The 27,920-nt window shown below is 55.3% G+C and overlaps 1 protein-coding gene across 1 annotated transcript in view; it reads right to left on the bottom strand.

Moving 5' to 3' along the window:
* The window catches only part of GNB1L (G protein subunit beta 1 like), a 51,945-nt gene that overhangs the window by 3,944 nt on the left and 20,081 nt on the right, over positions 1-27,920 (bottom strand). Inside the window, exons 3-7 of the mRNA XM_036353981.1 lie at positions 20,723-20,856; positions 20,132-20,257; positions 16,676-16,838; positions 12,586-12,684; positions 9,650-9,865 (exon numbers count right to left, since the gene is read on the bottom strand). Coding sequence (XP_036209874.1) covers positions 9,650-9,865; positions 12,586-12,684; positions 16,676-16,838; positions 20,132-20,257; positions 20,723-20,835 — 717 coding nt within the window. The 5' untranslated portion in view covers positions 20,836-20,856. The remainder of the gene's footprint in view (positions 1-9,649; positions 9,866-12,585; positions 12,685-16,675; positions 16,839-20,131; positions 20,258-20,722; positions 20,857-27,920) is intronic.

The raw sequence follows: 27,920 nt of genomic DNA, 5'->3' as shown, positions 1-27,920 counted from the left end.
TCGGCAGCACCAGCCTCTGACCGGACGCACATTTCAGACGAGTCTGTCACTGCACCAAGTCTTCCACCTCAAGGGCAGGGTCAGGCCAGAATGAAGAAGTGCCCCCTTGCTCATTAGGTTTGTTTAAAGAGAGCCTCCAGCCCTAGCTGGTTTGGCTCAGTGGATGGAGCGTCGTTCTGCTGACTGAGGGGTCCTGGGTTCGATTCTGGTCAAGGGCACATGCCCGAGTTGTGGGCTCGATCCCCAAGAGGGGGCGGGGCATGCAGGAGGCAGCCAATTGATGATTCTTTCTCATCATTGATGTTTCTCTCTCTCCCTCTTCCTTCCTTTCTGAAATCAATCAAAATGTATTTAAGAAATTAAAAATGAATAAATAAATACAGAGAGCCTCCGCTGTCTCCGTTGTGAAAGATGGGGGTTAGGGCTGGGAATGGCACAGTGGTGTAAAATGTGCCGGGGTAATAGGGTAGCTTATTTAGAGAGCAAATATTCACCAGGACCCAACCATGTTTTCAAATGATCATAAATTATTTTATCAGTGCATTTGCAAAGGTTTATAAAAACATCCATAATATATTTTTTCCTTAGATTCTAGAGTTACCAGTGTGACAGCTAATGCAATAATGATTTGTTTCAAATGTCAGTGTTTAAGCTGCATAAAGCTGATTTTATTCATTTTTCTGGTTGGTTGCATTCTTGTTAATGAAATTAACACACCCATCACATTTGTCCCCAGGGGACAAGGATCTGATTTATTTTTCTATTAAAATCAGTTGCAGACAACCACATTTGGATGGCCCTAAATGGGGTTCACCCAGGAGCCAAGGGGCTCTCTGGGCTTCCGGGCGCAGTTCATTAGCACCAGGGCTGGGTGAGGCGCCAGCATTCAAGAGATTATAACATCTGAAACCTACAATGTTAAAAAATGAAATTTTTGTAATAATATATTTTTATTTCCTGTGATTTTTAAGAAATAACAACTGATTTTTTTTAAAAAAATATTTTTTTTTATTGCTTTCAGAGAGGAAGGGGGAGGAGAGAGATAGAAACATAAATGCGGCCCGAACCAATATGCTCAATTAATATTTGACAAAGGAGGCAAGAACATACAATGGAGCCAAGATAGTCTCTTCAATAAATGGTGCTGGGAAAATTGGACAGATATATGCAAGAAAATGAAACTAGACCACCAACTTACACCATACACAAAAATAAACTCAAAATGGATAAAGGACTTAAATGTACGACAGGAAACTATAAAAATTCTAGAAGAATCCAAAGGCAACAAAATCTCAGACATATGCCGAAGCAATTTCTTCACTGATACAGCTCCTAGGGCACTTGAAACGAAAGAGAAAATGAACAAATGGGACTACATCAAAATAAAAAGCTTCTGCACAGCAAAAGAAACCATCAACAAAACAACGAGAAAACCCACTGTGTGGGAAAACATATTTGCCAATGTCATATCCGATAAGGGCCTAATCTCCAAAATTTATAGGGAACTCATACAACTTAACAAAAGGAAGATAAACAATCCAATCAAAAAATGGGCAAAGGACCTAAATAGACACCTTTCAAAAGAGGACATTCAGAAAGCCAAGAGACATATGAAAACATGCTCAAAGTCACTAATCATCCGAGAGATGCAAATCAAAACAACAATGAGGTACCATCTCACACCTGTCAGACTGGCTATCATCAACAAATCAGCAAACGACAAGTGCTGGAGAGGATGTGGAGAAAAAGGAACACTTGTGCACTGCTGGTGGGAATGCAGACTGGTGCAGCCACTATGGAAGACAGTATGGAGTTTCCTTAAAAAACTGAAAATGGAACTCCCATTTGACCCTGTGATCCCACTTCTAGGAATATATCCCAAGAAACCAGAAACACCAATCAGAAAGGATATATGCACCCCTATGTTCATAGCAGCACAATTCACCATAGCTAAGATCTGGAAACAGCCTAAGTGCCCATCAGTAGATGAATGGATTAGAAAACTGTGGTACATCTACACGATGGAATACTATGCTGCTCTAAAAAGGAAGGAACTCTTACCATTTGCAACGTCATGGATGGAACTGGAGAGCATTATGCTAAGTGAAATAAGCCAGTCAATGAAGGAAAAATACCACAAGATCTCACTCATTCATGGATAATAGAGACCATTATAAACTTTTGAACAATAATAGATACAGAGGCAGAGCTGCCTCAAACAGATTGTCAAACTGCAGCAGGAAGGCCGGGGAGGGTTGCGGGGCAGGAGGTAGGGGGGTAAGAGATCAACTAAAGGACTTGTATGCATGCATAGAAGCATAACCAGTGGACATAAGACATTGGGGGATAGGGGAGGCTAGGGGATTGTCTAGGGCGGGGGGATAAAATGGACACATATGTAATACCCTTTGTAATACTTTAAGCAATAAAAAAAAAAAAAAAAAAAAAAAAGAAACATAAATGATGAGAGAGAATCATGGATTGGCCGCCTCCTGCACACCCGCTGCTGGGGATCGAGTCCTCAACCTGGGCATGTGCCCTTGATTAGAGTTGAACCCTGGACCCCTCAGTCCGCAGGCCGACGTTCTATCCACTGAGCCAAACCAGCTAGGACACAACCGATGTTTTAACACAAAACCAGTAACATTGTAAGGTGGGGTTTACAGAGAGTGTGAAAGTAAAATATACAACAGCACAGCAGAAAGCACGGGAGGGTGGGCGCTGCAATCCTGCTTGTGCAGGGCTATGACACATGACAGGCAGGGTGACAACACCAAGCAGACAAGAGCTGCACAGTGAAGAAGCCAGGAGAGGAAATGAAATGGAATACTGAAAAACAAATATTTGATTAATACACAAGAAGGGGGAAAGGAATAAAAGCAGGTCAAAAAGAGAGGTGGCAAGTGGAAAACATACCAAGATGGTAGACTGACGGCCAGACACATCACTAATTATAATAAGTGCAAACAGACTAAATGCTCCAATTAAAAGACGGAGATTGTCACAAAGGGTCCAAAAGCAAGACTACAAAAGATGCTTTTAAATACAAAGAGATTAAGACAGGTTAAAAGTAAGAGGGTGTTGGTGAAGGCCTCGGGTTGGGGGTGGAGGCGGGCCAGAAGAGGTCAATCGGGGGGGGGGGGGGGGCGAAAGGGGGCGCTATGTAATACTTTCAGCAATAAAGATTTTTTTTTTTTCATGTAAGAGATATATCGTGCAAAGGGGAAACAGAAGAAAGCTCATGCCACAGTTCTAGAATCAAACAAAGCCGACTTCAGGACAAAGGATGTTACAAGAGACACGGAGGACATTTCATAAACTGACCATCCAGCAGCGCAGTAACCATCTGAAATGCTTACAGTCCTAACGACAGAGCTTTAAATTCATGAAGCAAACCTGACAGAACTGAAGGGAGAGACAGGCGCGTGCACAACCTCACCCAGACACGGTGAGACCTCACTCGGGACCTGGTAGAAAACTAGACAAAAAGATGGGTAAGGACCCTGAAGACCTGAACAGCCTACCGAGCACCCCGACCTACGTCGGGCTGACAGAACACTCCGCCCAACAACTGCAGAACACATGCGCTTTCACCAAGATACACCATGTGCTGGGCCAAAACACAAGCCTCAATAAATATCTGCATCCTGACATTGCACAGGGCACCTTCACTGACAGCAGAATTAACCGAGATTAAAGATAGCCACAAATTCAACAAATATTTGGAAATTAAATAATATACTTCTAAGGAACCACTGGATCAAAGCAGAAATCACAAGGGAAAATAGAAAGAATTTTCAACTGAATATAAAAATGAAGACACAATAAATCAAAATGCGTGGGACAGACCCACAAAGGCTGGTGACTGGACTGGAAGCGAGTCCTCCACGGCCCGGAGGAGAGGCAAAGCGAACCCGGAGGAGCACCTACAACCGTGGGCACCGCCAACATGCGGCTCGCACGCAGAGGTCCCCACTGAAGGACTCCTGAGGACAGGCCCCTCCATTTCTAGAGAGGAGGGCTTGAGATGCAACAATGTGGGCAACGCTCATGGCTCAACATGGTAACGAGGAGATGCGATCTGTGTGAGACAGGACATCTGGAGGAAGGGGGAAGGCGAAAGGATTAAAAAGGTAAAAGCTGTAAAAGGATGTATAATCAGAAGAAACTTGGCCTGAGCCATGTTAACAGTTGGCAAAATTGGCCTTTAGGTAAAAATCCTTTCCAGAGATAACAGGGTGACTAAAGAGAAGGTTCAGCCTGGCCGGTGTGGCTCAGTGATTGAGGGTCAACCTATGAACCAGGAGGTGACGGTTCGATTCCCGGTCGGGGCACATGCACGGGTTGAGGGCTCGATCCCCAGTGTGGGGCGTGCAGGAGGCAGCCGATCCATGATTCTCTCTCATCATTGATGTTTCTATCTCTCTCTGCCCCCTCCCTCTCTCTGAAATTAATAAAAACATTTAAAAAAAGAAAAGGTTCAATTTCCCATGAAGGTTAGCCTTCTGAACTTGTATGTCCATACGCCAGCTTCGAAATGCAGAAAGAGGACACAGGAAAGGTTAGCAAGATGTGCAGCAGCTGGAGGCTCCACCTGACCCTTCCAGGTCCGCGGGTCACAGGCACAGGGGATGCCGCGCTGACCCAGTGCGCACAGGTACAGCCGTGCATCTCGCAGGGAGAAGCACTTCCCTTCCCAGCACATGTGGAGCACTCGTGAGACTAGACTGGCCTCCACATTTCAAAGAGCTGATATCATTCAGACCTTCTTCTCCGACCACAATGGAATTAAACTAGAAAATGAAAAATAAAAAATAAGTGGGGGGAAAAAAATCAAACATTTGGAAACATAAAAACACTCTAATCAGCTCAGCAGTCAGAGAACAAATAAAAATCAGGTCCGCCCAGAGTGAGTGGTGATGAAGACGGCGACATCGTACAATGTGGGACGCAGACTTCAGCTGCTTTGAGAAAAGGCCGGGAACGAATGCGTCATGCACCCAGCTCAAGTCAGCCACAGCGCGAGCCCCGAGAGCACGGGAGGGAGGCAGGGGAAGAGCCGAGCAGAAATAAGAAAGACAACAAAGACAAGGCTGATCAGGAATAATAAAGGGACATTCCTGCAAATACAGCAGAAATGTACACGGTCCTTACCAACGCCTAAGAAAAAGTCAATACAAAAACACCTTGAGGATTGTTATGCCTATAGGAAAAGAAAACTAACCCCCAAAATCAAGACACCTAAGTTAGTCCAAGAAGAAAATCAGACCTTCCCTACAGAGAACACGCCTGCCCCCGGAACAGGCAAGGACTGACCCACAGCCACTCCGAAACAGGCCCCCTGTCGACGTGTCCAGAGATCAGTAGAGGAGGGGATGCCTGCCCCCCGGTTCTGGGCTCCTGACACCCGGATACAATAAGCAGTGTGAGGAGACAGAAGAGGGGGCACAGCTCCAACCGAGCCCCTCAGAGGACATGCTAAGTAGCGGGTTATTTAGCACTGTGCAATTGTTGCAATGTTACCAGAAACCGAACAACAGAATTCACTAAATCATCAGATTTGAGAAGAAAAGCCATGAGTCTGATGGCCCAACAAGGCTTCATGGTCAGATCCCCTCCCCAGCAGGAGTGGAAGAGGACCTAACCCGATAATGAAAAGTTGCAACCCACGCAGCCAATGCGGCTCTCCCGTCCCACCAGCGGCTCGGCCAGGACGCCTTCGGTGGTTCCTGCTTCCACTCAGCATGTCCTGCACTCCCGGCTCCACACACAGGCTGCCAAGATGGGCACGCGCTGGAGCAGGGCCATGGAGGTGGGTGCCACTGCGCGGGTGAGAAGACAATTCCACGTGTGCGCCCGCGTGTGGAGGCGTATCTGCCCGAGCCCCTCCTGAGTCGCCTGGACAGAGAGCTGGCAGCTGGAACAGGCTCGAGGGGCTGACCGCCACTGTCCCCCACCCTTCTCCTGTGAACTTTGCCCCGGAGCCACCAGCGCTCTCACACCCCCACGGCAGCATCGCCACCTGGCAGGGGCTGAGGTACCCAGTGCTGCCCAGGGGTCAGCTATGAGACTCCCCACCTGCCGCCCTCGCAGCTCCTCCAGCAAGTGCAGCAGCAGCAGCAGCAGCAGCAGCAGCGAGGCCAAGGCTGGCGGCTCACAGCTCTCCGTGGCGTGAGAAGAGGCAATGAAGTTTCATGGGGACCTACACGGGGAGAGGCTGTCCCCGGGCTGCGTGTGTTCTCAGGAAGAGGAGTCCTGTCGGGCGTTCACGGTGAACATGGCCAGAGCCCCCTCCCACCGTGCTCCTGAGACGCGTACAACCGGCCGGTGGTGCCACGGCTCTTTTCTCCGTTATAAAGTCAGGAGGAACGTGCTCCGTCAGGGTCCTGTGGGCGCCCCGAACCTGCCCCACATGCCCTGCTGCCAACCCTTTGGAGGGAAGCCCCCGCAGGGCCGCGGAGAGGGAGGGCAGTGGCCACGCAGCAGGGACACCTGGCCAGCCTCAGGCACAGTGAGGGGGAGCGCGCTTAGTCTGCTTCCCAGTCCTGGCTGGCTGGGGTGGGGGGGCCTCATTATTATTTAAAGGCCTAAAAATATTGCTGGCCGTAAATCAGCCCCTGCTTCAAGGCCGTGGGCCCTGCCCCAAGTGTGGGAAGAAGGAGCAGGTCTGTGCACCACCTGTGTCTGACGACAGAGGCCCGAGCTCCTGGTGGCGCCCTGGAAAGCCACCTTGGGAAGGCAGGTGAGCAGCCTGGCGTCACAGCGCGTCCTCAAGGCTGCAGCATCCTGATGCAGGTGACTGAGGACTCCTGGCCACTACCCCAGCCCTGGCCAAACCTGTCCTGGACCAGGCCCCTCCGGGGAGGATCCCTGGCCACCAGTGGCTCTCGCAGCGCATGACCTCAGGTGCCAGGAATGTGCACGCGGCGCGGCCGCCATCTGGTTCCCATTACCCACGCTCTGCTGCGGGAAACCTCATCTGCGTCTCCGCGCCCAGCGCCCGCCTGGGAGAGATTGATTTGGGCTCATTAGAGACTTCAGCAGCAGGCCGAAAGGTGAGGCGCATCTGTGCCCACGTGGCAGGGCCGGGCACAGCGCACCAAGGGCCCTGGGGCAAGGACGCCTGTGGATGACGAGGGCCTGGGGGCCGCCAGATGCTTCCTCCTCAGAGGCCTGCGCTGCCCAGCCCCAAATTCTCCAGGGCCTCTGGGCCGAACCAACTTTGAAGGTGATGCCCAGCTGTCCTTGGGTGAGGTGGCATGCTCAGCGGGAGGAGCCCTCTCCGGCTGGGCGAGGCCCCGGCCCAGGCACCGCCATCACGCCAACGACAGCCATCCTGCAGAGCCTGCTCACCGTCTGCTAGAACTTTCCAATTCATTAATAATGCCCTCTGCTTTAACTTTTCAATTCATCAGTACAGTAAAAGTTCATCTCTGGACTGCAACGTGCCCCATAAATTTAAGTCTTAAGTTCCAGCAGCTGTTTCTCGAGGGAGCCAGGAGAGACCAGGCAGATCTGAGCCAGGAGGGCCCATTCCCGGACCCGGGACCCGGGACCCGGGAGCGCTGCAGCCTGGGCAGGGTCCTCAGGGAAGCTGCCTGAGTGGTCAGCTCTGGGAGAAGTCAGGCTGGTGAAGTTCAAGGCGCAGTGGGGCGAACACTGGACTCCACAGTGAGGGGGTCTCTACAGGCTTGAGGAGCCGGAGGGGAGGGTGTGAGGGAGAACCCTGCTGCCCATGGAGGGGGGAGGGCTCAGTCCTCAGCAAGGCTGACTCAACTGCTGAGGACCCAGCACGTGGAGATGGAGCCCCAGAGTGGTTCTGCTTCCTTCCGAAGACGGCCGCCATTGTTATGACCGTCACTCCCACCCCGGCAGGTCCACAGGGGCCCGTCTCCAGGATGAAGGCACTCGAAGCTCAGCCCCCACTGCCTGGCCTGGCCCCACTGGCAGGCCTGTCTGACCCCCTTCCTTCAGGGCCTGTGGCTCCCTGGGATGACAGAAGGATGGAGGCATGGTTGGACATTGGGAAGGGTGATGCCAAGGAAGTGTGAATGTGTGCCCTGTCCCCAAACAGGACATGTGACCCCTCCTTCTCCTGTCTTGCTGGGCTCCGACCGCTGCTCCTCATGACTCACAGGGCTCGAGACAGACCCTCAGACCCCACCTGCAGAGTCACGGGGCAGCCTCACACCTGGGAAGTTGGCATGGTCCTACTCCTGCCGCCACCCACCACCTGTTCTGGTTCTAACCTTGGTTCTCCAGCAGGACTATTCTTTCTGGGATGCCAGTGGCCCCTTCAGCTGTAGCATGGGAGGGCACCTCCCAGTCTCTCTACCTGACCTCAGTGTCTATCCTCAGACTTTTGCATCACTGCTCTCTTGGACACCCCCTCCTGTCCTGGCTGTCCTCGCTCTGTCCTCTTGGGGTGGCCTGGTGACAATGTCACACCCCCAGGTTACAGTTAGAGCGTGGTGATGCCTGCTGGGTACCACAGTGTGTTCTGATTTTCACCTGGGGCCCATCCCTCCCCCACCCCACCCATGTGTCTGAGGGGCCCAAGGGTGCCTCTTCCCCTTGCTGTGGGGTCCAGTCTGGGCAACTATAAGGCAGGCTTGGTAGGCTGCTGGGCAAGGCTCCCCACCTGGAGAGGAGCTCCGAGAGACACCTCTACTCTGCCCTCCCATCTCTGGTGGGAAGCTGGACCACAGCCTTGCCGAGACAGCCCAGGACCTGCCCTGCAGCAACCATGATGAAAGCCAGTGAGGTCAGGAGCTGGGCTGCTGCTGCTACTGGCACCACCTGGAGTCCTGCTCCCCCGAGACCTGGATTCAGACTCCCTGGCTAATGGGGGCTCCTCGCCCACCCCCAGAAGCCAGTGTGCACCTAGGTGACCCTCTGGGGGCCAGGAGGTATAGGACACACCCAGCAGCATCTCCTCCCCCATGGCCTGTAGCTCCCGGGACCTGCACCAGAGTGAGGCCTGGGTAGGAGGACTCCCACCCCCAAACTCCATCCCTCCCATCCCAAACAGGGCTGAGAAGTGGGCTAGGCCAACCCATGCGGAGCACCAGGCACAGCCCAGACGGGGCCCCCAGGTGCTCCGCGAGGCCGGCTGGATGGAAAAGTCCACTGGGACGTTGTGAGGGTCACTGGGTTGTTAGGGGGAGGCTTTCAGCAACGCCCCACTCCACCCTGAGGCCTCACATCCCCTCCCGCTGCCCGTGAGGAACGGCCTCCCTGGGGCCGGCTTGCAGGCCGCCACCGGGCGTGAGTCCGTGGATTTATCCACATTGGGCTATTTTTGTTTTTTGATTAATCAGTTCCTTACTGACCAAATTCCTCTGAGTTTTTGCAAATGGGCTGGCGTACTTACTCCTGGACTCTACATGCCTTTTCTCTAGATGGACAAGACGTGACTGCTATTAACCCAGGGTCTGAGAGAAACCCAAACCATGTGAACGGTTCACAAACGCCCACGCCCCCTTCTTCCTGCGCTGGCCCCACAGACAGGCCCGCCTGCACCCCGCCTCGGAGTGATTAATTAGCCAGCGATCTGCAACAACTCCTCTTCATGCCTAAATATTGTTTCAGCCTATCAGACTGTTAGTGCAGAGCAGGATAAATGACACCTCGGGTCTGGCGCACTGACCTGCAGGGCCTGCTGCTCATCCAGGCTCCAGACAGCCAGCGCCTTCTCCGCGGAGCCCGAGACGCCCCTGGCCTTCTGGGAGTCAAAGTCAAGGCCCATGACGGGCTCTGTGTGGCAGGCGATTCGGCTGCACACCTTCCGCTCGGAGACATCCCACAGGGCCACCGATCCATCCTCATAGCCAGCCAGGAGGCACGGGCGGGGGCTGGAGTCAGTCTGCGGGGAACAGAACAGCAGTCAGCTCCTGAGGGGTCCTGGTGCGTCTTTGGGGACAAGGGACTCTAGAAATGGGCTGTCTCTCCCGCTGGCCTGGGGGTGGCCCAGCCAGGAGCTGTTTCCGTGGTCTTCACACGCAGTGACAGTGTGGAGGTTCCACACACCCTGATGGCTGATACCACCGGTACAGGACCTGTGCAGGCTGGTGTTGGGGCACCCCAGGCACCAGGACTGGAGGGCACAGAGCTTGGCACGCCCCCACCTAACACTGTCGTGCCGCTGTTTGCCAGCCAGGTCCTGCTAGGATCACAGGGTCCTTTCCGCAGGCCTGAGACTCCCAACAGCCCCTTGGCGGAGCCAGTCACCTGTCTACAACCACCAACCAAAGAAAATTGTGAGCTCTTTGTCAATGAAAAATGAACTTTCTGTGCTTTGTCAACGTCGCTGCGGAAGCCCCCCCAGTCCCGAGGCTGGGTGAGCCGCGGCGGCGCTGAGCTATTGTGATAAATGAGGGCACAGGTCAGAGGGCCCGCGCCCTGGGCAGACGCCTCGTTTATCTCGCCTCTGCATCGGCTCCAGAGAGCACTGCAGAACTCCAAGTCACCCTGGCACCGCGAGTGGCACACCAGGCTTAGTGCCCAGTCCCCAGACACTACCAACAGGAAACGCCTCCAGGACAGGTGCCCAGGTGGCTTCCGGGACAGAGGACACTCTGGCCGATGCCTTGTCTCTTCACTCGTCTCAGGGCCCCCCCCCCCCCCCCGAATGGCCTGGGCTTGGCCCCACTTGAGTGTGAGAAGTCACTGAGCACATCCCCTCCAGCTCTGACCCGGCCTGGCCTTCAGCCCTGATGGTCAACGGTGAGAAAGCAGGCTGGTCAGCGACGCTGCCTCCTGGGTCACCTGTGCCTCTGGGTTCTGAGCACCTCAACTAGTTGAGGGGCTACAGACCACTGACAGGGCAGCCAGAGCAGGCAGACTGGCCTGCAGGGGTGCACCCAGCAGTTGCCAAGGGGGCCAAATGCTGAGCTCCAGCCTCTACTCCCCACCTGCCCTGCAGGCCTCGCCAGCTTCTTTCCCAGCATGCAGGGCTCCTGTGGGCCCCCCAGTGACCGGCTGCCGGGAGGACACACCCACAGTGCCAAGCTGGCCTCCCCGGGCTGAGGACCTGAAGTTACTGTGAGGATCTGCTCCGTGACCCCTGGCCCGGAGGGACCCCAGCAGGCAGGCCCTGTCCACGGCACCTCGAGGTCCTGTGGGGAGCCCCCAGCTCGGGAGGGGCCCATTGCTCTGAGGGCTGGTGTGAATAACTCTGCATGAGGCTTGATTCTGATTCTGACATTTTACGTGATAATCACCATAGCAACGCAGGTCAGCCTCCTTGAGGAACAAATCGAGACTACGTCTGAAAACTTCCGAGAAAAATGCCACTTCAGGCCATCTGCCACACTCAGACAATAAACCGGAGCCTGGGCCTTCAGGCTTGGAGAGAAAAAGGGACGTTTAGGATGAACATAGAGTTTTCTTTTGTGTTGGATCCATATCAACTAACAAAAACGTGATTTGTCCTTCTGTCAACTATATTAATTACCTTAACAAGTTTGTACATCCCATTTCTACACATTTTTCTGCTGGAATTTTTACATGATTACGCAATGACAGCATTTCCAGGGAGTGGAGTGTGAGCGGATGTAGTCCCTGACGCCCTGCCCGGGGCCTGCGAGCGCCACACCACGCCCCGCAGCATCATGGCCTCGGGGTATTTCCCACCAAGCGTCTGCCTCGAACCTGCTGGCGCCAGGAGCTTTGTCACCCAGACGAGCGGGCCTTGGAGCCTCACCTCCTCAGCCGGGATCCGGAATTCCAACTGGAAAGTCATTGGTTAAGAAACTACAGGAGGAAACCAACTGCTAGAAAGGCCAGGGAATCTTTCTGGTCCTGAGAGGGGCAAACGGCGTGGGGCAAGGTCTCTGGGGATGCTTGTCCCATGAATCCTATTGGCCACGCAATCATCTCCAAGCTGCCTGAGCCCATCGGTCTAACCCTCAGGAAGAGTCCAAACAGGCACTGAGGCGCACGGGTGGCCCTCAGGAGGTGCTGGTGAACTGAAAACAGCTGAGAAAATGGCCTGAGCAGCACCCCTGAGATGGACCTGCTCAGTGACCTGCTTCCCACAGTCTCTGCAACGACCAAGATGCTGCCCGGGATTCCTCCTAAGCGAACACACCAACCATTTGCTTTGCTGGGCCAAACACGGGTGACCCAAGGCATGAGTATGCCTACTAGGAGCCAGTGTTGACCTCTGACCTTTGGGGGACTGGGCCTCAAGGAAAGCCAGGGCCTCTGGTGAAGGTGGGCAGGCCCCGGGGAGGGGAGGGGAGGAGAGGGTGGGGAGAGAAAAGGAGACCCACCTGGGAGGGAGCCAGCTCAGCTGACCCACCTGTCCCCCCTCACTACACTGGCAGGGGGTGCCCCTACCCGCAGCCCAGCCTGCAGAGGAGAGCAGAGCCCTGTGGCAGTTTGCAGGGGCATCCCTCGAAGCAGCAGGAGGGCGACAGGGGCTGTCGGGGACGGAGGCTGTGGTGGAAGCCGCGTGCACAGGTTTTCCCGAGGGGCTAATTGCCCTGTTGGTTTGACGACAAACCGAATCCTGAATGGGGCATGATTCACGGCCCGGCGGGCGTGGCTGACAGGGCGTGGCTGGCGTGCACTGGGCCTTACCTGCCACAGCTCCAGGCACATGGGCATGCCTGGCTTGGCATCTGCCTCTGGCTTCAGGGTGCACACTGACGTCTTGGATGGCATCTCCAGAATCTGAATCTGACAGTAAGAAAACAAGTTGATTTGGGCCGGCGCCAAGTCGAGTCTGTTCTATACAAACAAGAGACTTTTAAGGCGATTAGCTAAGACTGCTGCGAGTTTCTGTCTGCTCCCACTAGGAACCTGGGAGCCCGGCCTAATTAGGCCGCACAGGCCCGTGGGCTTGAGTGCTATGTACGAGCCTGGTGAAACAACGTGCGTGGCATCATTCCTGAGCAACCGTGGGCACATCCCTCGAGTAGCATTCTACCCAGGGCAGCCTCCGGCCTCTCCCCAGTTTTACCTCCTTGCCGAGCAGGATGCCTGGCTCACCAAGCACCGCTCGGGGCGGCCACTCTCCTGGCCTCTGCCTGCTTCCCTTTCCTGCTGTGGGTTTTACGGGAATGACTCTGCACTCTCAGCATATCAAATGGTACAGACTTACGCAGGGACCACTTGGGGACCCGCCGCCCAGCCTAGGAAAGAGCCACGATGTGCACCAGGGGAAGCTCTGTGTAGAGCCTGGCTCAGTGCCCGTGTCTTGACCCTGGGTGTCGTGGCTGTATTTTGTGTCACCTAGACAGCTCAGGCTCGGGCTTGTCCACTGAGTTGGGCCAGGCTCTGTCCCGCATTGTCGGCAGGGGACAGCCAAAGCCAAAGGAGCAGGCTCAGGAGCTGGAGCCCCGTAGACTGGAACTGGGCTCCCAGACATCTGCACCCCTCATGCCTCAGCTCCCTCATCTGCCAAGCAGGGATTAGGGTGCCACTCCTGCAGGTCCACTGCTCCATGTTTGGGGGGTTCAGCCAGCCCTTAGCTCCCCATGCACTGGTGAGAGCAGCTTCACCAACACCACAGCAACAATGGGCAGCCATGTGGAGCCGCACATCACGCCTCGCCCACATGGAGGCATGCTCTGGTTTGCAGACAGGAGTGTGAGTTCCGAGGAGTTGAGGACGCTGAGGGGACAGCTGGCCTACTGTCTGATGCCCAGAACACAGAACCGCTAGCGGGGAGAACCAGGGTGAACTCGAGTTGTGCAAGCATGGCTGAGCTCTCGCTAACACGCACAGGAGAAGGGCCCAGGCCCCAGAGTTAAGTCCCGAGTCTGAGTTCCAGTTCTGCCACATGTGTGCTGGTGCCATGCCCGAGGGGGTCGTGGCCTGGTCCTCTCAGCTTCGAGGCCCTGCAATGCGCCCCATGCCTGCCTCTATGCTCGGGCGGCACGTCCACAAGCTGGGGCTGTGGGTGTGCTCTGGGCAGGGCTCTCAACGGAAGCCTGCAAAGCGTCCTCGCCCCAGCACTGGTAGGAAGGGTGAGTCCTGGGGCCCCTGCCGGGTGTGAGCACGCGTGCGCGTGCACACACACATACACACACACACACTCACACACGCAGACACACAGGCTCTACACCAGGTGGATCGGCCCTCACTGCCCACGAAGGAGACAGAAAAGAACAGAAGTGACATGAACTGTGTTACGGTCATGAAATAAAGGGTGGCCAGAAAGAGGACCCTGGTGCAGCCAAGATGCCCGAGGAGGAGCTCTAGCAAAATGAAAAGAAATATAAGAAAGATGATGTGTGACAACCAAGACCCAGTGTGTGAGCCCGAAGGAAAAAGAAAACCCGGAGAAAGGAGAGAGGGCTCTTGCAGTGATACCAACTCAGGGACAGGCTCATCCCCGGCAACAGAGCACCCGGCCAGGATGGCTCACCCAGGGCGGCGAGAGATGCTCTGCTCCGTCCCCACGCCTTGCGCACCCAACACCGCACAGTGCAAAGCCGCAGGCCGTGGCCGAATGGCAGGGCCCCCTTGGCTGCTTCAGCATCCCGGTGAGCCGGCCCACACTGCGCGGTGAGGCGTGGCCTGGAGAAACACTGACCACGCTGCTGGGGGCAGGGCGCGTGATTTCCTACTCTGTGCACTGTTCTATTTCCTGAATTATTCAGATTTATTAAAATGAGATTTGTTCCTCTTGTTACCATATCAGGAGGACAGGCTGGTTTCAAGATGCTGAGTGGCTGGAGGGGGAGGAGCAGCCACAGGGAGAGGGATGTCAGAGGGAGCAGATGTCGCTGGACATGGTCTGCACAGGTCCACGCTCAGTGAGGGATGGCCCATCCTGGTCTTTGGGCTCGGGAGTCACCCAGCAAGTCTGCTCTGGTCAGGAGGGGAGGGGCTCAGGGGGAAACATGGCAGCCCCGAGGCCTGAGCTGGGCACCGTGGGAGGGAGCGCGGGGAAGGGAGAGCAAGGAGCCATGGCTCAAGGACCAGGGCAGCCCCGTAGCCTGTGCCCAGAGCCTCCTGCAGACACTGGAGTGCTTTCCATCTGGCACTCAACCGCACCTTTTATTTCCAGAAGGAAAAATGTTGGTTTGAGCAAGTGTGGCCACCCAGACGGCCAAGTGGGGCAGGAGCACGGCCTCCCCCGGCATTGTCTGGGCACAGGCCAGCGATGCTTTTCCAGGGCCTCGTCCAGGCAGATTCCAGGTGGGAACATGGAAAATAACTATTTTCCCAGGATGTGCCAGGTCCCTGGACGGGCTGCTCCTGAAAAACACAGATGCTGCCAGAGCTGGGAGCCAGGAGGTGGGTTCAAACAGCCTCAAGCAGAAGGCACGAGTGGTCTTAAGGATCAGGCCCAAGAGAGGAGGGTGGGGGTGGAGGGTGAGGGCAGGAGGAGGGACGAGAGCAGCCAGAAGTCCCGGGGTGTCCGAGGTGGAAGCCGGCACACAGCACCCTGGCTCCGGCGGGAGCTGGCTCGGCCCTGCGCCGTCTCTGCGTGCAGGGGGAAGGCTGGCTGCCTGGGCTCCTGCCCTCCCGAAGGAAACACACCTCTCTCTTTTCACATTAATAAAACTTTTAACAGGTTTTTGGCAAATTGGCAAGAAAAGTGTATGTAGCTCTAATTGGTGATTTAAATGCCATCATGAACAAATAAATGCCTGTTCCTATCTCATTATTTATGAACTGAACCTGCTTGAAGACAAACGGCTCTTCTTGGGCGGGGGCCAAGCCTCCCGTGTGCACAGGCCGCAGGTCCCGGCCCAGCGCTGCCAGCTGAGCAGACTCCCTGGGAGAACACGGGAGTGGGCGGCAGGCAGAGGCTCCCACTCCCTCCCCACCACCTCCTCCACCCCAGGCGGGACCCCACCTCTCCCCCATCCAATCACCACTCGTGGTTTCTTCCCCATTTCCCTTCAGCTCCCTCACAGCCACACCCTCCTCCTCTCCCAGGCACTGCTTCCCGAGGGGGATTCTGCCTCTTCTGTCCCCGGGCTGTTGACACCACTGTGCAGCCAGAGCAGTCCTTGCCACCACCAACCACTGCTGGCCGCTCTGGCATGAGCACCATCTGACAGTGACCTCTGAGGCTCTGTCACACCCACCCCACCCTCCAGCCCCAGCCTCTGACGCTCCCCTAATCACCTGTGCCCCTCCCCACTGCAATCACCACCCAGTGCCAGCCCTTACCCCCAGACCCAACCCCACCCGAGGCCTCTCACGCCAGGGCCTGGTTCTGCTCCCCAAAAGGCTGCCCCTCCCCTGCTGCCCTGGCTCCCAGGCCCACTGCAACTTCACCAGGGCCTTGGTCTGCCTTCCACCACCTCCTGCTGGTCTGCTGGGGACTTCCCTGCACACGTGCCTGCTCCTAAGTCCGCTGAGGACCTGTCTGGGTGTCTCCCCAGAACTCCTGATGGCCTCAGGCGTTGCCACTCGTCCATCTGCAGCGTGCTGGGTGCCTGGTCCTCCCAGAGACACCAGTCACCCCTGTGGGCCTCCTTCCTGACTTTCACCACCAGGAACATCTCACAGGTGACCAGACGAAGGCCCATCCCGAGGCCCCTGGAGCTGCACTCACAGACAGATCCAGACTTCCCACAGCTCCCCAGGTCCTGTGGAGAGCAGTGTTCCTGCAACCCAATGCTAAGGATGCCCATGCCCATGCCCGCGTAGGGAAACTGAGTCTCCAGTGACTCGTGGACAAGGGGCTGGGCAGGCTGGTGCTCACCTCGTCGCTGCCTCCCCCGGGCACAGCCAGCATCCAGCGCTGCTGACCCCGGGCCAGGATGGAGCCCCTGCAGAAGCCCACGCTCTCCAGGCCCACGGAGTCCACGACGGCGTTTCTGCCCTCCGCCAGGTCCCACAGGCGCAGCTTCAGGTCTCGGCCCTGACTGCCAAAACCAAGGAGAGACAGGCCGTGAGCCTCCCAGGTGAGCGGTCTGCACATCCCACCTGGACAAATGCCGGCGTGCTGTGGCCACCCTGAGGCCGAAGGAAGGCAGGGGCCTTGCCAGAGGGGACCTTGGCTACCGCCAGATCATCGGCTGGGGAGCCCTGGCGTTCACAGGAGTCTGTGTCCAGACTGATATTCAAACGCCTGGGCATCTGGAGGACTAAGAATCACGCGGCACTCTTAAGGACGGGCTGACACTGAGGGAGACAGACGTGGCAGTGTCCTTAACACAAGGACGAGCCAGAGCCTAATGCAAGACAGACATGCTCACACACGGAGGGCATCTGACTCACGGTCAAGATGGCAGCCATGCCGTAAGCAAGGACCGGCCTGTTTTTAAGTAGCTTTTTATTCTGAATTTGTTTCGAACTCACAGATCAGTTGTGTGAACAGCAGGAAGACCTCCCACACCTCCTTCACCCGCCACCTAATTGCTAACGCTGCACACATTCTGTCCTGGCCTGACGCCCATCACCCCAGATAATCCTCACACAGGGACAGCCACACCCCGAGCTCCTTGGCCCAGGTGGCAGTGGGGGTGGGGCACTCGCTGCACTGGGACGAGTGCAGCCTGTGCTCCCAAGCAGCCCAATGTGCTCGAACGTTCCATCTGTAGGTGCGGGATCCCCAGGAGGCCTGGCCGAGAGCCTTCGTCCATTTTATCTGCGGCAGGCCCCGGTGGACAACTCAGACCTCCATCCACAGTAGGACAGAAGTCACCTGGGAGCACACATCCAGGCAGCACCACCGGAGAAGCTGCCCAGTGCACTGCAGCCACGCGCACCTTGGGGGATCCCACAAAGACAGAGCTCAGTGAAAAAGGTCAGATGCACAGGAAGCTGCTCTGGGTGACTCCACTTTTTAAAGTTAAGAACAACAACAAAAACAGACAAAATGGCCCTAACCGGTTTGGCTCAGTGGATAGAGCGCCGGCCTGCGGACTGAAGGGTCCCGGGTTCGATTCCGGTCAAGGGCATGTACCTTGGTTGCGGGCACATCCCTAGGAGGGGGCATGCAGGAGGCGGCTGATCGATGTTTCTCTCTCATCGATGTTTCTAACTCTCTATCCCTCTCCCTTCCTCTCTGTAAAAAAAAAAAAAAAAAAAAAAAAAAATCAATAAAATATATTTAAAAAAACAAAAAAACAAAATGAGTCTTCGCCTTTTGGAGATGCACTTCCCGGTGGTAAACGCAAGTGAGGCATGAGGGCTGCCTCCCGGGGACAGGCAGGGAGCAGGGCTGCAGAGCTCCACGTCCTGCTGGGGCACTTACACAGGTGTCCACTCTGTGATAGCACAACAGTCTGCAAACTCGCTCTCTGCACTCATCTGTGAGTACGCTACAGCTCACAATGAAAGAGGCAGGAAACATACCCGCACAGGTGTGTCCTCGAGCCTGTAGATGGGGCTGGGGGTGTCTGTGGAACTGCCCCTGGGCTCTCCGGAGCCCCTTGCACAGCCTGGCGAGGGCCGGGGCCTCTGGTTCCTCACTTTCTGTCCTCCAGACTCTCCTCGACATGAAAGCTCACTTTCCTCCCTCAAGAGCCACTTTGGAGAGACTTGACTTCCAAACACAGCTGGGTGCACAGCCTGTAGTGCAACATAAACGCACCTGCGCATTCCGAGCACCTGCACGGCCTGCGCTGTAGACCTCCTCACCCGCAGGCCCCTGCCTGGAGCGGGGCTGCCGCAGGGCCATCACAACCGGAAGAAGAGGTGCCATCCTTACAGGTTACACCAGCAGCTGTCCACCCCGCACCGCGTTGGCCCAGATCTCCGTGGCCTGAAGCCTCAGAGCAAGATGTCAGGTGCCCGAGCACTCACGGCCAGGGGTTCCCAGAAGACAGCCCTAGAGGTGCCTGGGCCCTAGAGAGCAGGAGGCCCAGAGGGCCTACACCGCGGCTGGAAATTCTGCAGAAACATTTGTAAATGGCAGCTCCTGGTACAAGTGACTTAGTGGGGTATTCAGACATGACACCTACTCTATTGTCAGGGAAAGACGGAGACTGAGGGCCCTGTGTACCAAGTGGGGGCGGTGGCATCTGGGCCAGCCTGGCCAGGGAGACAAGGCCCTGTGAGGGCTCTACAAGCACACACGTCCAGGGCCACAGCCTCCAGGACACCTCTGGGTCACCTTCAGGGTGGTGGGAGCCACAGGAGTCTGGCATAACAGTGCTCTGCAGACCAGTGGAGGCCAGCAGGCCTCATCCTCTGGGGACCGGCTCCACAGCGCACAGAGAGATGTCCAGGCTGAAGCCCAGAGCAGGAGAACAGACCAGTCCTGGAGCATAGGGGCAGAGCGTCCAGGAGGCTGGCACTTTGATTTGGTAAATTCCTGGGCTGGGGCAGCAACACCTGAGCAGGGGCAGATGTCAGTGCAGCCCAAGACAGTGGCCAGCTCTGGCAGCCAAGTAGGTACCCAGCTCCCTGCACATCTCCTGGTCTGTGCCCTGCCCCTCCCGCTCCCCATGGGAAGCAGAGAAGCCCCTTTCAACTTGCTGTCTCACCCACCTGCCCCTTCCTGTTGCCTCCTGGCCCAGCCCTCACCTGCAGTCCCCAGTCTGTCACCTCCACATGGCCACGGTGGCAGTGCCAGAACAGAACCACTCCCCACTCCGCTGCCCAGCCTCCAGCCCCTCATGGCCCCCGTGACACTCCCAGCTGGGCCTGCCACAGCCTCAGCAAACCCACTCTCCTCCATTGGGAGCGCCAGGCTGCCCTCACTCCTGCCACTTCCTGCTGAGCTCTCACTAGCCAGCCCTGAGTGCCCGGACATGGGCACGTGTGTGGTGCTCCCAGCCTGGTGAGCTTAGGCTCAGGCTCTGAGGGCTGCCCTGGCGACCCGTCTTCGCCACCTTGCGGGAAGGTGGCTGCATGGCCAGGGATACGGCCACCCAGGGCCTACAGGAGGGAAGCGAAGCTCCTCCAATGAGGGGCCTCGAGCTCAGCCTCGGGACCCCAGCTCCCACCACTGGGGAGCTGCAGCAGGCCCGGCAGGCTCTGCTCAGCCACTGGCGGCTGGGGCTATGGACAGAACCGTTCTATACGGTCATGAGGCCCTTCTTAGTGAGCACCAGCCGGGACAGCACCCAGCACACCCCAGACGCACTGCCTCAGTATGGGCTGAGAGCAGGGGTCACACCCTATTCTGCTGTTGGGGGTGGGGCAGCCTGAATGGCTAGGGGAGGCTGCACACCTGGCTCCTTTGGGACTGCCACTGAGACATACATACCTGAGGAGCTGCTGTCCCTGGGGCAGTGTCTGCAGCCAGATCACACACTGACCCCCGTGCCCGTCCAGGGTGGCGATCGCCCTCCGTGTCTGCAGGCTCCAGATGTGCACCAGCCCACTCAGGGACCTGTTCAGACGAGTGCAGGGCAGGGTCGGGAGGAGGTGGCGGAGGAGGTGGCCATGCCCAGCACGCTCCCCAGGGCCCGTCTGGTGGGCCAGGGTTCCAGCTGCCTGAGCCTTCAGTTTAGGTGACCGCTCTGAACAGGAACTAAGGGTAAAAGGGGCACATGCTCTTCTTCCAAGGGGGCCTCGAGGGCCCCTTAGGCAGAGCCTGCCTCTCAGCAGAGGGAGGGAGGGCTGCCGTTGACAGTGCAAACTGGATGGCACCTGTAACAGGATGGGCGTGTGGCCCTGCCTCCCCCAAGGGGGTGAGGCCCAAGGGGACAGTATGTAGAGTGCCTCTAAAAGTGCCCGGGTGACAGGCAGCCTGAGCGGCTCAGCAGGACCCCCAAACAAGCGCCAGGCTCATTGCTGGCCCCGCAAACTTCACCCTGGGCTCGCCCCCGGGGGCGGCCCAGTAGCAGCAACTCACCCTGAGAGGAGAAGCTGGTGCCCCTGCTCCTGGGCTCCTCCCCAGAAATGCAGCGCATGCACCGCCGACTGGGTGCCCCGGAGGACAAACTGGGGGTCTGGTGGGGCCACCATGCTGGGCGGGGCTGCAGCCACCTGGGGACCAAGGGGGGGCAAGTGAGTGGCCCACCTGTCCCCCCTCAGAAAGGCAGTGGGAGGCCTCCCTGGATGCTGCCCATCCGTCTTCCATCTGCTATGGCCTCTGCACCCAAGTGGAACCACCCTAGTCCCAACATGGGCACAGCAGTGGCCACAGCCTCCTTCAGCCACACTTGCCTGGCACAGGGCCCTCCGTTGGTCTCCAGGAACTCCAGTCCACACCAGCTACACCTGGCTGCCTGGCCCCCACTGGCCACTTTAGCGCCGTCCCACTCGGGCCAGGCAGGTCCTCCTCGCCCAGGCAGGTCCTCCTCGCCCAGGCTGCGCAGGGGCCGCCCGGACTCCAGGCCTGGCTGAGTCCTGCTTCTGACCAGGCCTCACTCCAGTTTCTCCCTCAGGGAGCCCCCCGCAACCGGCCCTCCCAGAGAATTCAGCGAGCGCGAGGGCCCTGGGTGCCAAACAGCGAGCAGGACCAGAAGATGGGGAGGAACCACGTCCCCCTCTGTGTCTGCGCTGCAAATGCTGCCCGCTGGGTCCCGGGCCTGAACACCCACAGCTGCTCATTGCCGCCGCCATCCTTCAAGCAGGCAGCACCCTTTACTGCCGGGGGAGGATCAGCTTCGTGAGCGGCCCTGGGAGCCGGAGGCCCAGGCCTGCCCCAGCCAGAAGGCGCAGAGGGGCCGGCGCAGCAGCGTGCGGGCGGGCGGTGTGTGAACTGCCTAGCCCCTACCCAGGAGGCTGCTATCACAGATGAGAGGCCCTTCCTCATGTCACTGGTCCTGAGTTTAAGGTCTGTGGGGCCCACTCACCCCAAGGAGAATCCGCCCAGTGTCCCCACTGAGCCCCCCCCAGTCACTCAGTCCTGCAGAGGCCCTGGGAGCCTGTGTCCTCTCACGCCAGCTCAGTCCCACAGGCAGCAAGCGACTCAACAGTGCAGGGGTGGCTGCTCTCAGTAGGTGTGTGCGTGGGGGGAACAGAACCAGAAGTGACGTGCTCCAACCGTCAGGGGACACATCTGTCTGCCCACAGGCCTGGCTGGGCTGAGGATGCGAGGCTCTGGGACAGTTCCCAGCCCACCCACCTCCAGCCTGCACACAGGGCAGGAAGCGGCCACGTGCCCAACCACTATGGCAGCCACGGTCACCCGAGGAACCGAACTGGAAGGCTCCCTCCGGGAAGAAGCCTTGGCCAGGAGGTTGATGCCAGGGCTTGGAGGGGTTCCAGGCCTGGACAGAGGCCTAGGAGGGGCTGCAGGCTGAAGCTGGGCACATGCATGGGCAGCAGAGGCAGGAGAGGCGTGGGCCACTTCAGCCGTGCCCTCAACCACCAAGCCCTGCACCTCCTCTCCTTAAAAGCATCCCAGGCCCTCTCCTTCTGGTCTAGCTTCAGAAGAGAGCAGGAGCAGTGTGACTCGAAAACACCTAGGAAATGCCACTGTTGAAGCAGCTGGGGACCCCAGGGGACTCTAGGTCACCCGAGAGCAGAGGGTGAGCAGCAACCAGAGCCTGGAGACCACAGGGACTGTGCAGGAGAGCGGGGAGCACCAGGACACAGAGACCGGTGGTGGGCCACTGCCGGCGCCCAGGCCCCCTGAGGTCTGGCTACCATGAAGCAAGTGCAAGTAGGGTTGGGTCCTAGATCCTTAAAGACCAGAGCGATACTACAGAGCCAGGCCCAGGAAGGGGTGGCCCCAGCCTCTGGCCCCAGGGCAGATAGTCACCCTGACTGGCCACTCTACCACTAGATCACGGGGTTTCAAAGAGAGGGAGGGGTTCCCTGGGAACATGCTTTACAAATGGCCAAGTGTGTATCTGTTTCTCTCCCTCTAAATTTCCCCCCCCTTTGGCTAAAGGCCAACCGACTCTTCCCAAACACAAGAACAGCCTCCAGCCGGGAGCAAAGAGACCCAATCCCACAGCCCCATCTGCTCACAACCCATGGCCTCTGCTCTGGACGGGACAGGTAAGCCACCTAGAGAAGCTGCCAGGCCAGGGCTGCCAACCCTGCAGGGCGATCTGGGCTGGCTGACTGGGTGGACAGGTTCCGAGGAAAGCTGTTGGGCCCTCAGAAAGCACTGCTTGTCCGGGCTGTGCCTACCCCGTAAGAACAGCTGGTCAGCCGCCGGCACAGGGTTGCTGGGCCCCAGGTTTGGAGAAACCCAAGAACGCAGAGCCTGCTCAAGCACCTCAACCCAGCAGAAAAGCCCCAGTTCAGGTTGGGGAGGCACCCCACCACTTAGTCCAAGCCACAGAGTCCCACCTTTGCAGGCTCCCACTGTGCAGTCCTGACATGTACACTCCCACCTTGTTCATGCTCACATATACACGCACAGGTGCTCACACACGCACACCTACACATATACATGCACATGCTTATGGACACACACAGGCATGTGCTTACATGCATGCACACACGCATACACATGCTGTGCCAGCTGAAGCCCAGCCCACACTTGCCACCTGCCTGGGGCCAGAAAGGAGTTTCCAGAACCTCACCAGCACAAGGCTCGCTCTGAGGTGATGAAATCAAGTTCTCCTCTATTGTTTCCCCAGAAGTTCAGGGAACAAACCCGTCACGTTGTTACAACAACCAAATGCTCAGGCCAAAATGATGCATCGGCAATTAAGGGCTCCATCATTTCAAGCAATTAAAATAAATGCTTTATTTGAAAACTAATTAATTCTAGCTACATATTTTTCCCATGACAATATCCTATGATTACTTGATTTATGACATCTAATTATTCTTTATTAATCTAATTGAGAATAATCGCATTATCCTATCTCCCCTGGCACCAGCGGCCTGGAGCGGAGGCCGCAGCCCTTGCGCAAGGTTGATGTGCGATATGGCCACCGCCGCTGCCTCCGTGCCCTGTTCTATCAGTTGTCTCTCCCTCCCGGAGGGCAAAGGAACATGAAACTTAATCCACCGAGCACAACGTCGGATTCTGCCTGCTCTTCAAGATGTCAAAGCGAGACACACATTCTTTTAAAAATTAAAAAGAAAGACAATCTGACACAATTTGCACAACTCTGACAGCCTTTCCAACTGATGCTACAAATGCGCCCCAAAGCCCTGCAGGCCCTCAGCCCACAGACGAACAATGACAGCGTCCCCTTGTGTCCCCTCAGTGGCAACAGCCTGGCAGGCTTATCTCCAGGAGAGGGGAAGGGAGCCTGTCCCCAGGCGTGGGGAGCAGTGGGTGGTTGAGCGGAACCCAGCACTCACCCTCCCACTGAGGTCACATGCCTTGGGCAGGCCCAGCAGCCACAGGGGTTCACGGACGCCCCTCATGGTGGAGGCAGGAGCATGTACCCCACCAACTGGGTGCTGCTGAAAAGCTGCCCCAGCCCCGGGGGCTGCATCAGCAGGCAGGACCCATGCAACTCAAGAGGAAGAGGAAGAGGGGCTAGAGGAGGGGCTGGTGCCCAGAGACCACAGGTCCCACCTGACGTTCTTGGGCTACTGGAGGTTCATAACTCTGTGTGCCCCGTGGTCTGACCCACCAACAGACTGCAGGACTTCCTTGGGCACCTGCCCCACACTCAGTCATGGGGCCCTTTCCTTTTATTGCAATAGAACCACTGTTCCGTGAAGAAGCCTGGAAATCAAGAAAGAACAGCAGAAGTGAGCCAACGTGGAGGAGCCACCACCCAGAGGTGCTGGGCACTGCCCCAGCCCACTGGGTCCTGCCTCACTGCCTGTGTGTGCGTGAGAGGGCGAGGGCAAGGGCAGGCAGAATGGGATCTGGAAGTAGCTCAAACAGGAACCCCACGCCCGCATGAGTGGCAGACAAGGGCACAGAACCTTTAGCAGGCCCTAAGACCCTGAGCGTTCCATAGCCAGCTCGGACTAGGGAGGCACCGCTTTCTAGCAGTATGAAGGTCCCGACTGGCCCTCTCTGCAATAAAGCAAATTAAAATGCTGATAACATTAAAAAACAAAATCGTCAATACATCACTAAGTTGTTTTCCAAAAAGTCTGGAACCTTCAGAGGCCAAACACTAAGTTAAAGTCAAATCTAATGAGGTCTGTGGAGCCTGCAGCTGGCTCCTGCCCTGAGGGCATTTGCTGTACCAGTGACCTAGAGTTTGAGCTCTCAAGGCCTCCGGGCCCACGAAAGACAAAACTCCCAAGGTTAGTAATGTCAAAGGAGTATCCGCATAAAGATGAGACCCCACAGGGCAATATTCTCAGTGTTAGACTGAAACAGAACTAAAGCTGCACCCAGAGGTGCCAGGACAAAGCCAGCCCTTAGGGTTCAACCCTAATTCACACCACCTTGGGAGGTCCTCAAAACTTCAGTCTGCAAAGTTTTTCAGAAGGAGCCCACCTTCAACTCAGACCTCAATGAACTCATACACACAGCCCTACAAAATGGAGGCTTATAGTCAAAACTCATAAAAATAGCCCTAGCCCGTTTGGCTCAGTGGATAGAGCATCAGCAATGGGGACTGAATTGTCCCGGGTTCGATTCCAGTCAAGAACACATGCCCGGGTTGTGGCTTGATCCCCAGTAGGGGGCGTGCAGGAGGCAGCCAATCAATGATTCTCTCTCATCACTGATGTTTCTAATCTCTCTCTCCCTGTCCCTTCCTCTCTGAAATTAATAAATGTATATTTAAAAAAAAAAACTAATAAAAAATAAATAAGGAAACATGGCACCATGAGTGAGAGCCAACAGAAACAACAGGAAGCAGAACCAGACCCCCCAGAGCAAAGCATTCAGGTATATTTAAAATAAGACTGCTGCCGAAACCGGTTTGGCTCAGTGGATAGAGCGTCGGCCTGCAGACTGAAGGGTCCCAGGTTCGATTCCGGTCAAGGGCATGTACCTGGGTTGCGGGCACATCCCCAGTGGGAGATGTGCAGGAGGCAGCCTGATCGATGTTTCTCTCTCATCGATGTTTCTAACTCTCCCTCTCCCTTCCTCTCTGTAAAAAATCAATAAAATATATTTTAAAAAAATAAAAAATAAAATAAGACTGCTTAATGGTTTAAAAGAAAAAGAAGGAGCTAAAGCTACAAGTAGAGAGCAAGAGACTATAAGAACCACTAATCAGATTTGAAGAAGGACCCAACTGGGTAAAAAGGTAGTTGGGGAACAGGTGATTTGCATAGTGCCAAGGTATTACTCTTCTGGTTATTAACTAATCACAAAAGGAAAAGATTCCTTTACAATGGAGACATCTGGCTCTCACCACCTTCACCATCTGATCAAAACTGGCACCGCCAACAGTAAACAAACTGACATCACTGATCGCCTGAGGTGATGCAAGAAGACATGGCGCCATCCTTGCACGTCCATGCCAACAACATGCAGGAAACAAGCAGACACATCCAGATTATGGGACTAGACAACTAGCTTGGACTTATCAAAAGGTCACGGTCAAGAGAAACAACAATAGCAAAAAGCCGCGCAACTCTTCTAAGTTAAGAGACTTCGGAGCCATCAGAATCAGAGGCAGCATGGGCATCATGATTAGATCCTGGATCAAAAAGGGGGGACTATACGCCGGTTCGATTCCCGGTCAGGGCACATGCCCAGGTTGCAGGCTCGATCCCCAGTAGGGGGCGTGTAGCAGGCAGACAATTGATGGTGTTCCTCTCTCACGGAGGTTTCTATCTCTCTAACCCACTCCCTTCCTCTCTCTCTCTCAAAAAAAAAAAAATTAAATAGGGGGGGAACCCACAGAGAAACTGCTTGGGACAATTGAGGAAATCTGACTATGGACTGCAGATAATATGGAATTTTGTTAATTTTCTTGGGAAGGATAATGGTGTTTTATGTAGAAGAATGTCCTTATTCCTATGCTACAGTATTTTTGAGGTGAGATGTCATGATGTCTGCAATCGGTTGCAAATGTTTCAGAAAAAAATTTCTTTATTTCTATGTACATATAAGTACATGGGCAGAGCGGTAAAGCAAATATGGGAAAATGCTAACAATTGGTGATCACAGGTGAAGGATACATAGGTATTCATTATATACTATACTTGTAACATTTCTGCAGGTTTAACAATATAAAAGCACACGAGTGGAGGGGGAGGGATAAACATCACACACATCAATACCATAAAAAAAACCCTGGGTAGTGTTTCCCAGTAGTTAGAGCACCAGCCTGCACACCACAGGGTCATGGGCTCGATTCCCAATCAAGGGCACATACCTGGGTTGCAGATTCAATCCCTGGCCCTGGTTGGGGCTCATGCAGGAGGCAACCAATCAATGTGTCTCTCTCACTTCAATGTTTCTCTCCCGCCCCCCTCTTCTATGTCTCTTTCTCCCCGCCTACGTCCCACCCTTCTTCCCTTCCACTCTCTAAAAAAACCAATAGGGGAAAAATAAAAACTTTTAAATACCATGAAAAAAGAAAACACCAAAAAGAAAAATGATCAAACAACTTGAACAGATATTTCACAAGAAACATAAGTGGCTGATACACATATGAAAAGATGTTTAACCTAATTAATAATCTCAGAAATGCCTGTCAAAACTGCCATGTGACATAACAACACTTCCAGCAAATTAGTAAAAAATTAAACAGTCTGTCAAATGTTGACCAAGATGTGGGACAACTGGAACCCCCTACCAAGCTAGAGGGAGCATAAACTGATACAATCTGTTTCAAAAACAATCTGGGACTATTTTGCATACTATATGACTCAGCAACCCCACTCTTAGATAAACATCCTAAAGAAATTCTCACACATGTACACAAAGAGATTTGTACAAGAGTGTTTATAGCAGTATTGTGTATAGTAAAAAAAACCAAAAAAAAAACCTAGAAACAATCCAAATGGCCATCATCTGCAGAATGCGATAAGTGTGGTACATTCATACAATAGAATACGCCACAAAACTGAAAATGGATAAACTCCAATATCACACAGATGAAGCTCAATATCACAATTCTCATCAAGAGACAGTAAAGAAGTAAACACTAGGCTACAAAATGCCAATAACAAAAATCAGGCTTCAGGCAGGGAGAAAATATTCACAAAAATATATTTGATAAAGAACTCATACTCAGAAAGTAAAAGCCAATAAGAAACAAAAT

This window comes from Myotis myotis, unplaced genomic scaffold (assembly GCF_014108235.1).
Source record: "Myotis myotis isolate mMyoMyo1 unplaced genomic scaffold, mMyoMyo1.p scaffold_m19_p_20, whole genome shotgun sequence".
In the NCBI taxonomy this organism is placed as follows: Eukaryota; Metazoa; Chordata; class Mammalia; order Chiroptera; family Vespertilionidae; genus Myotis; species Myotis myotis.
Note: the sequence above shows the minus strand (reverse complement) of the source record. Positions and strands in the feature narration are given on the sequence as shown.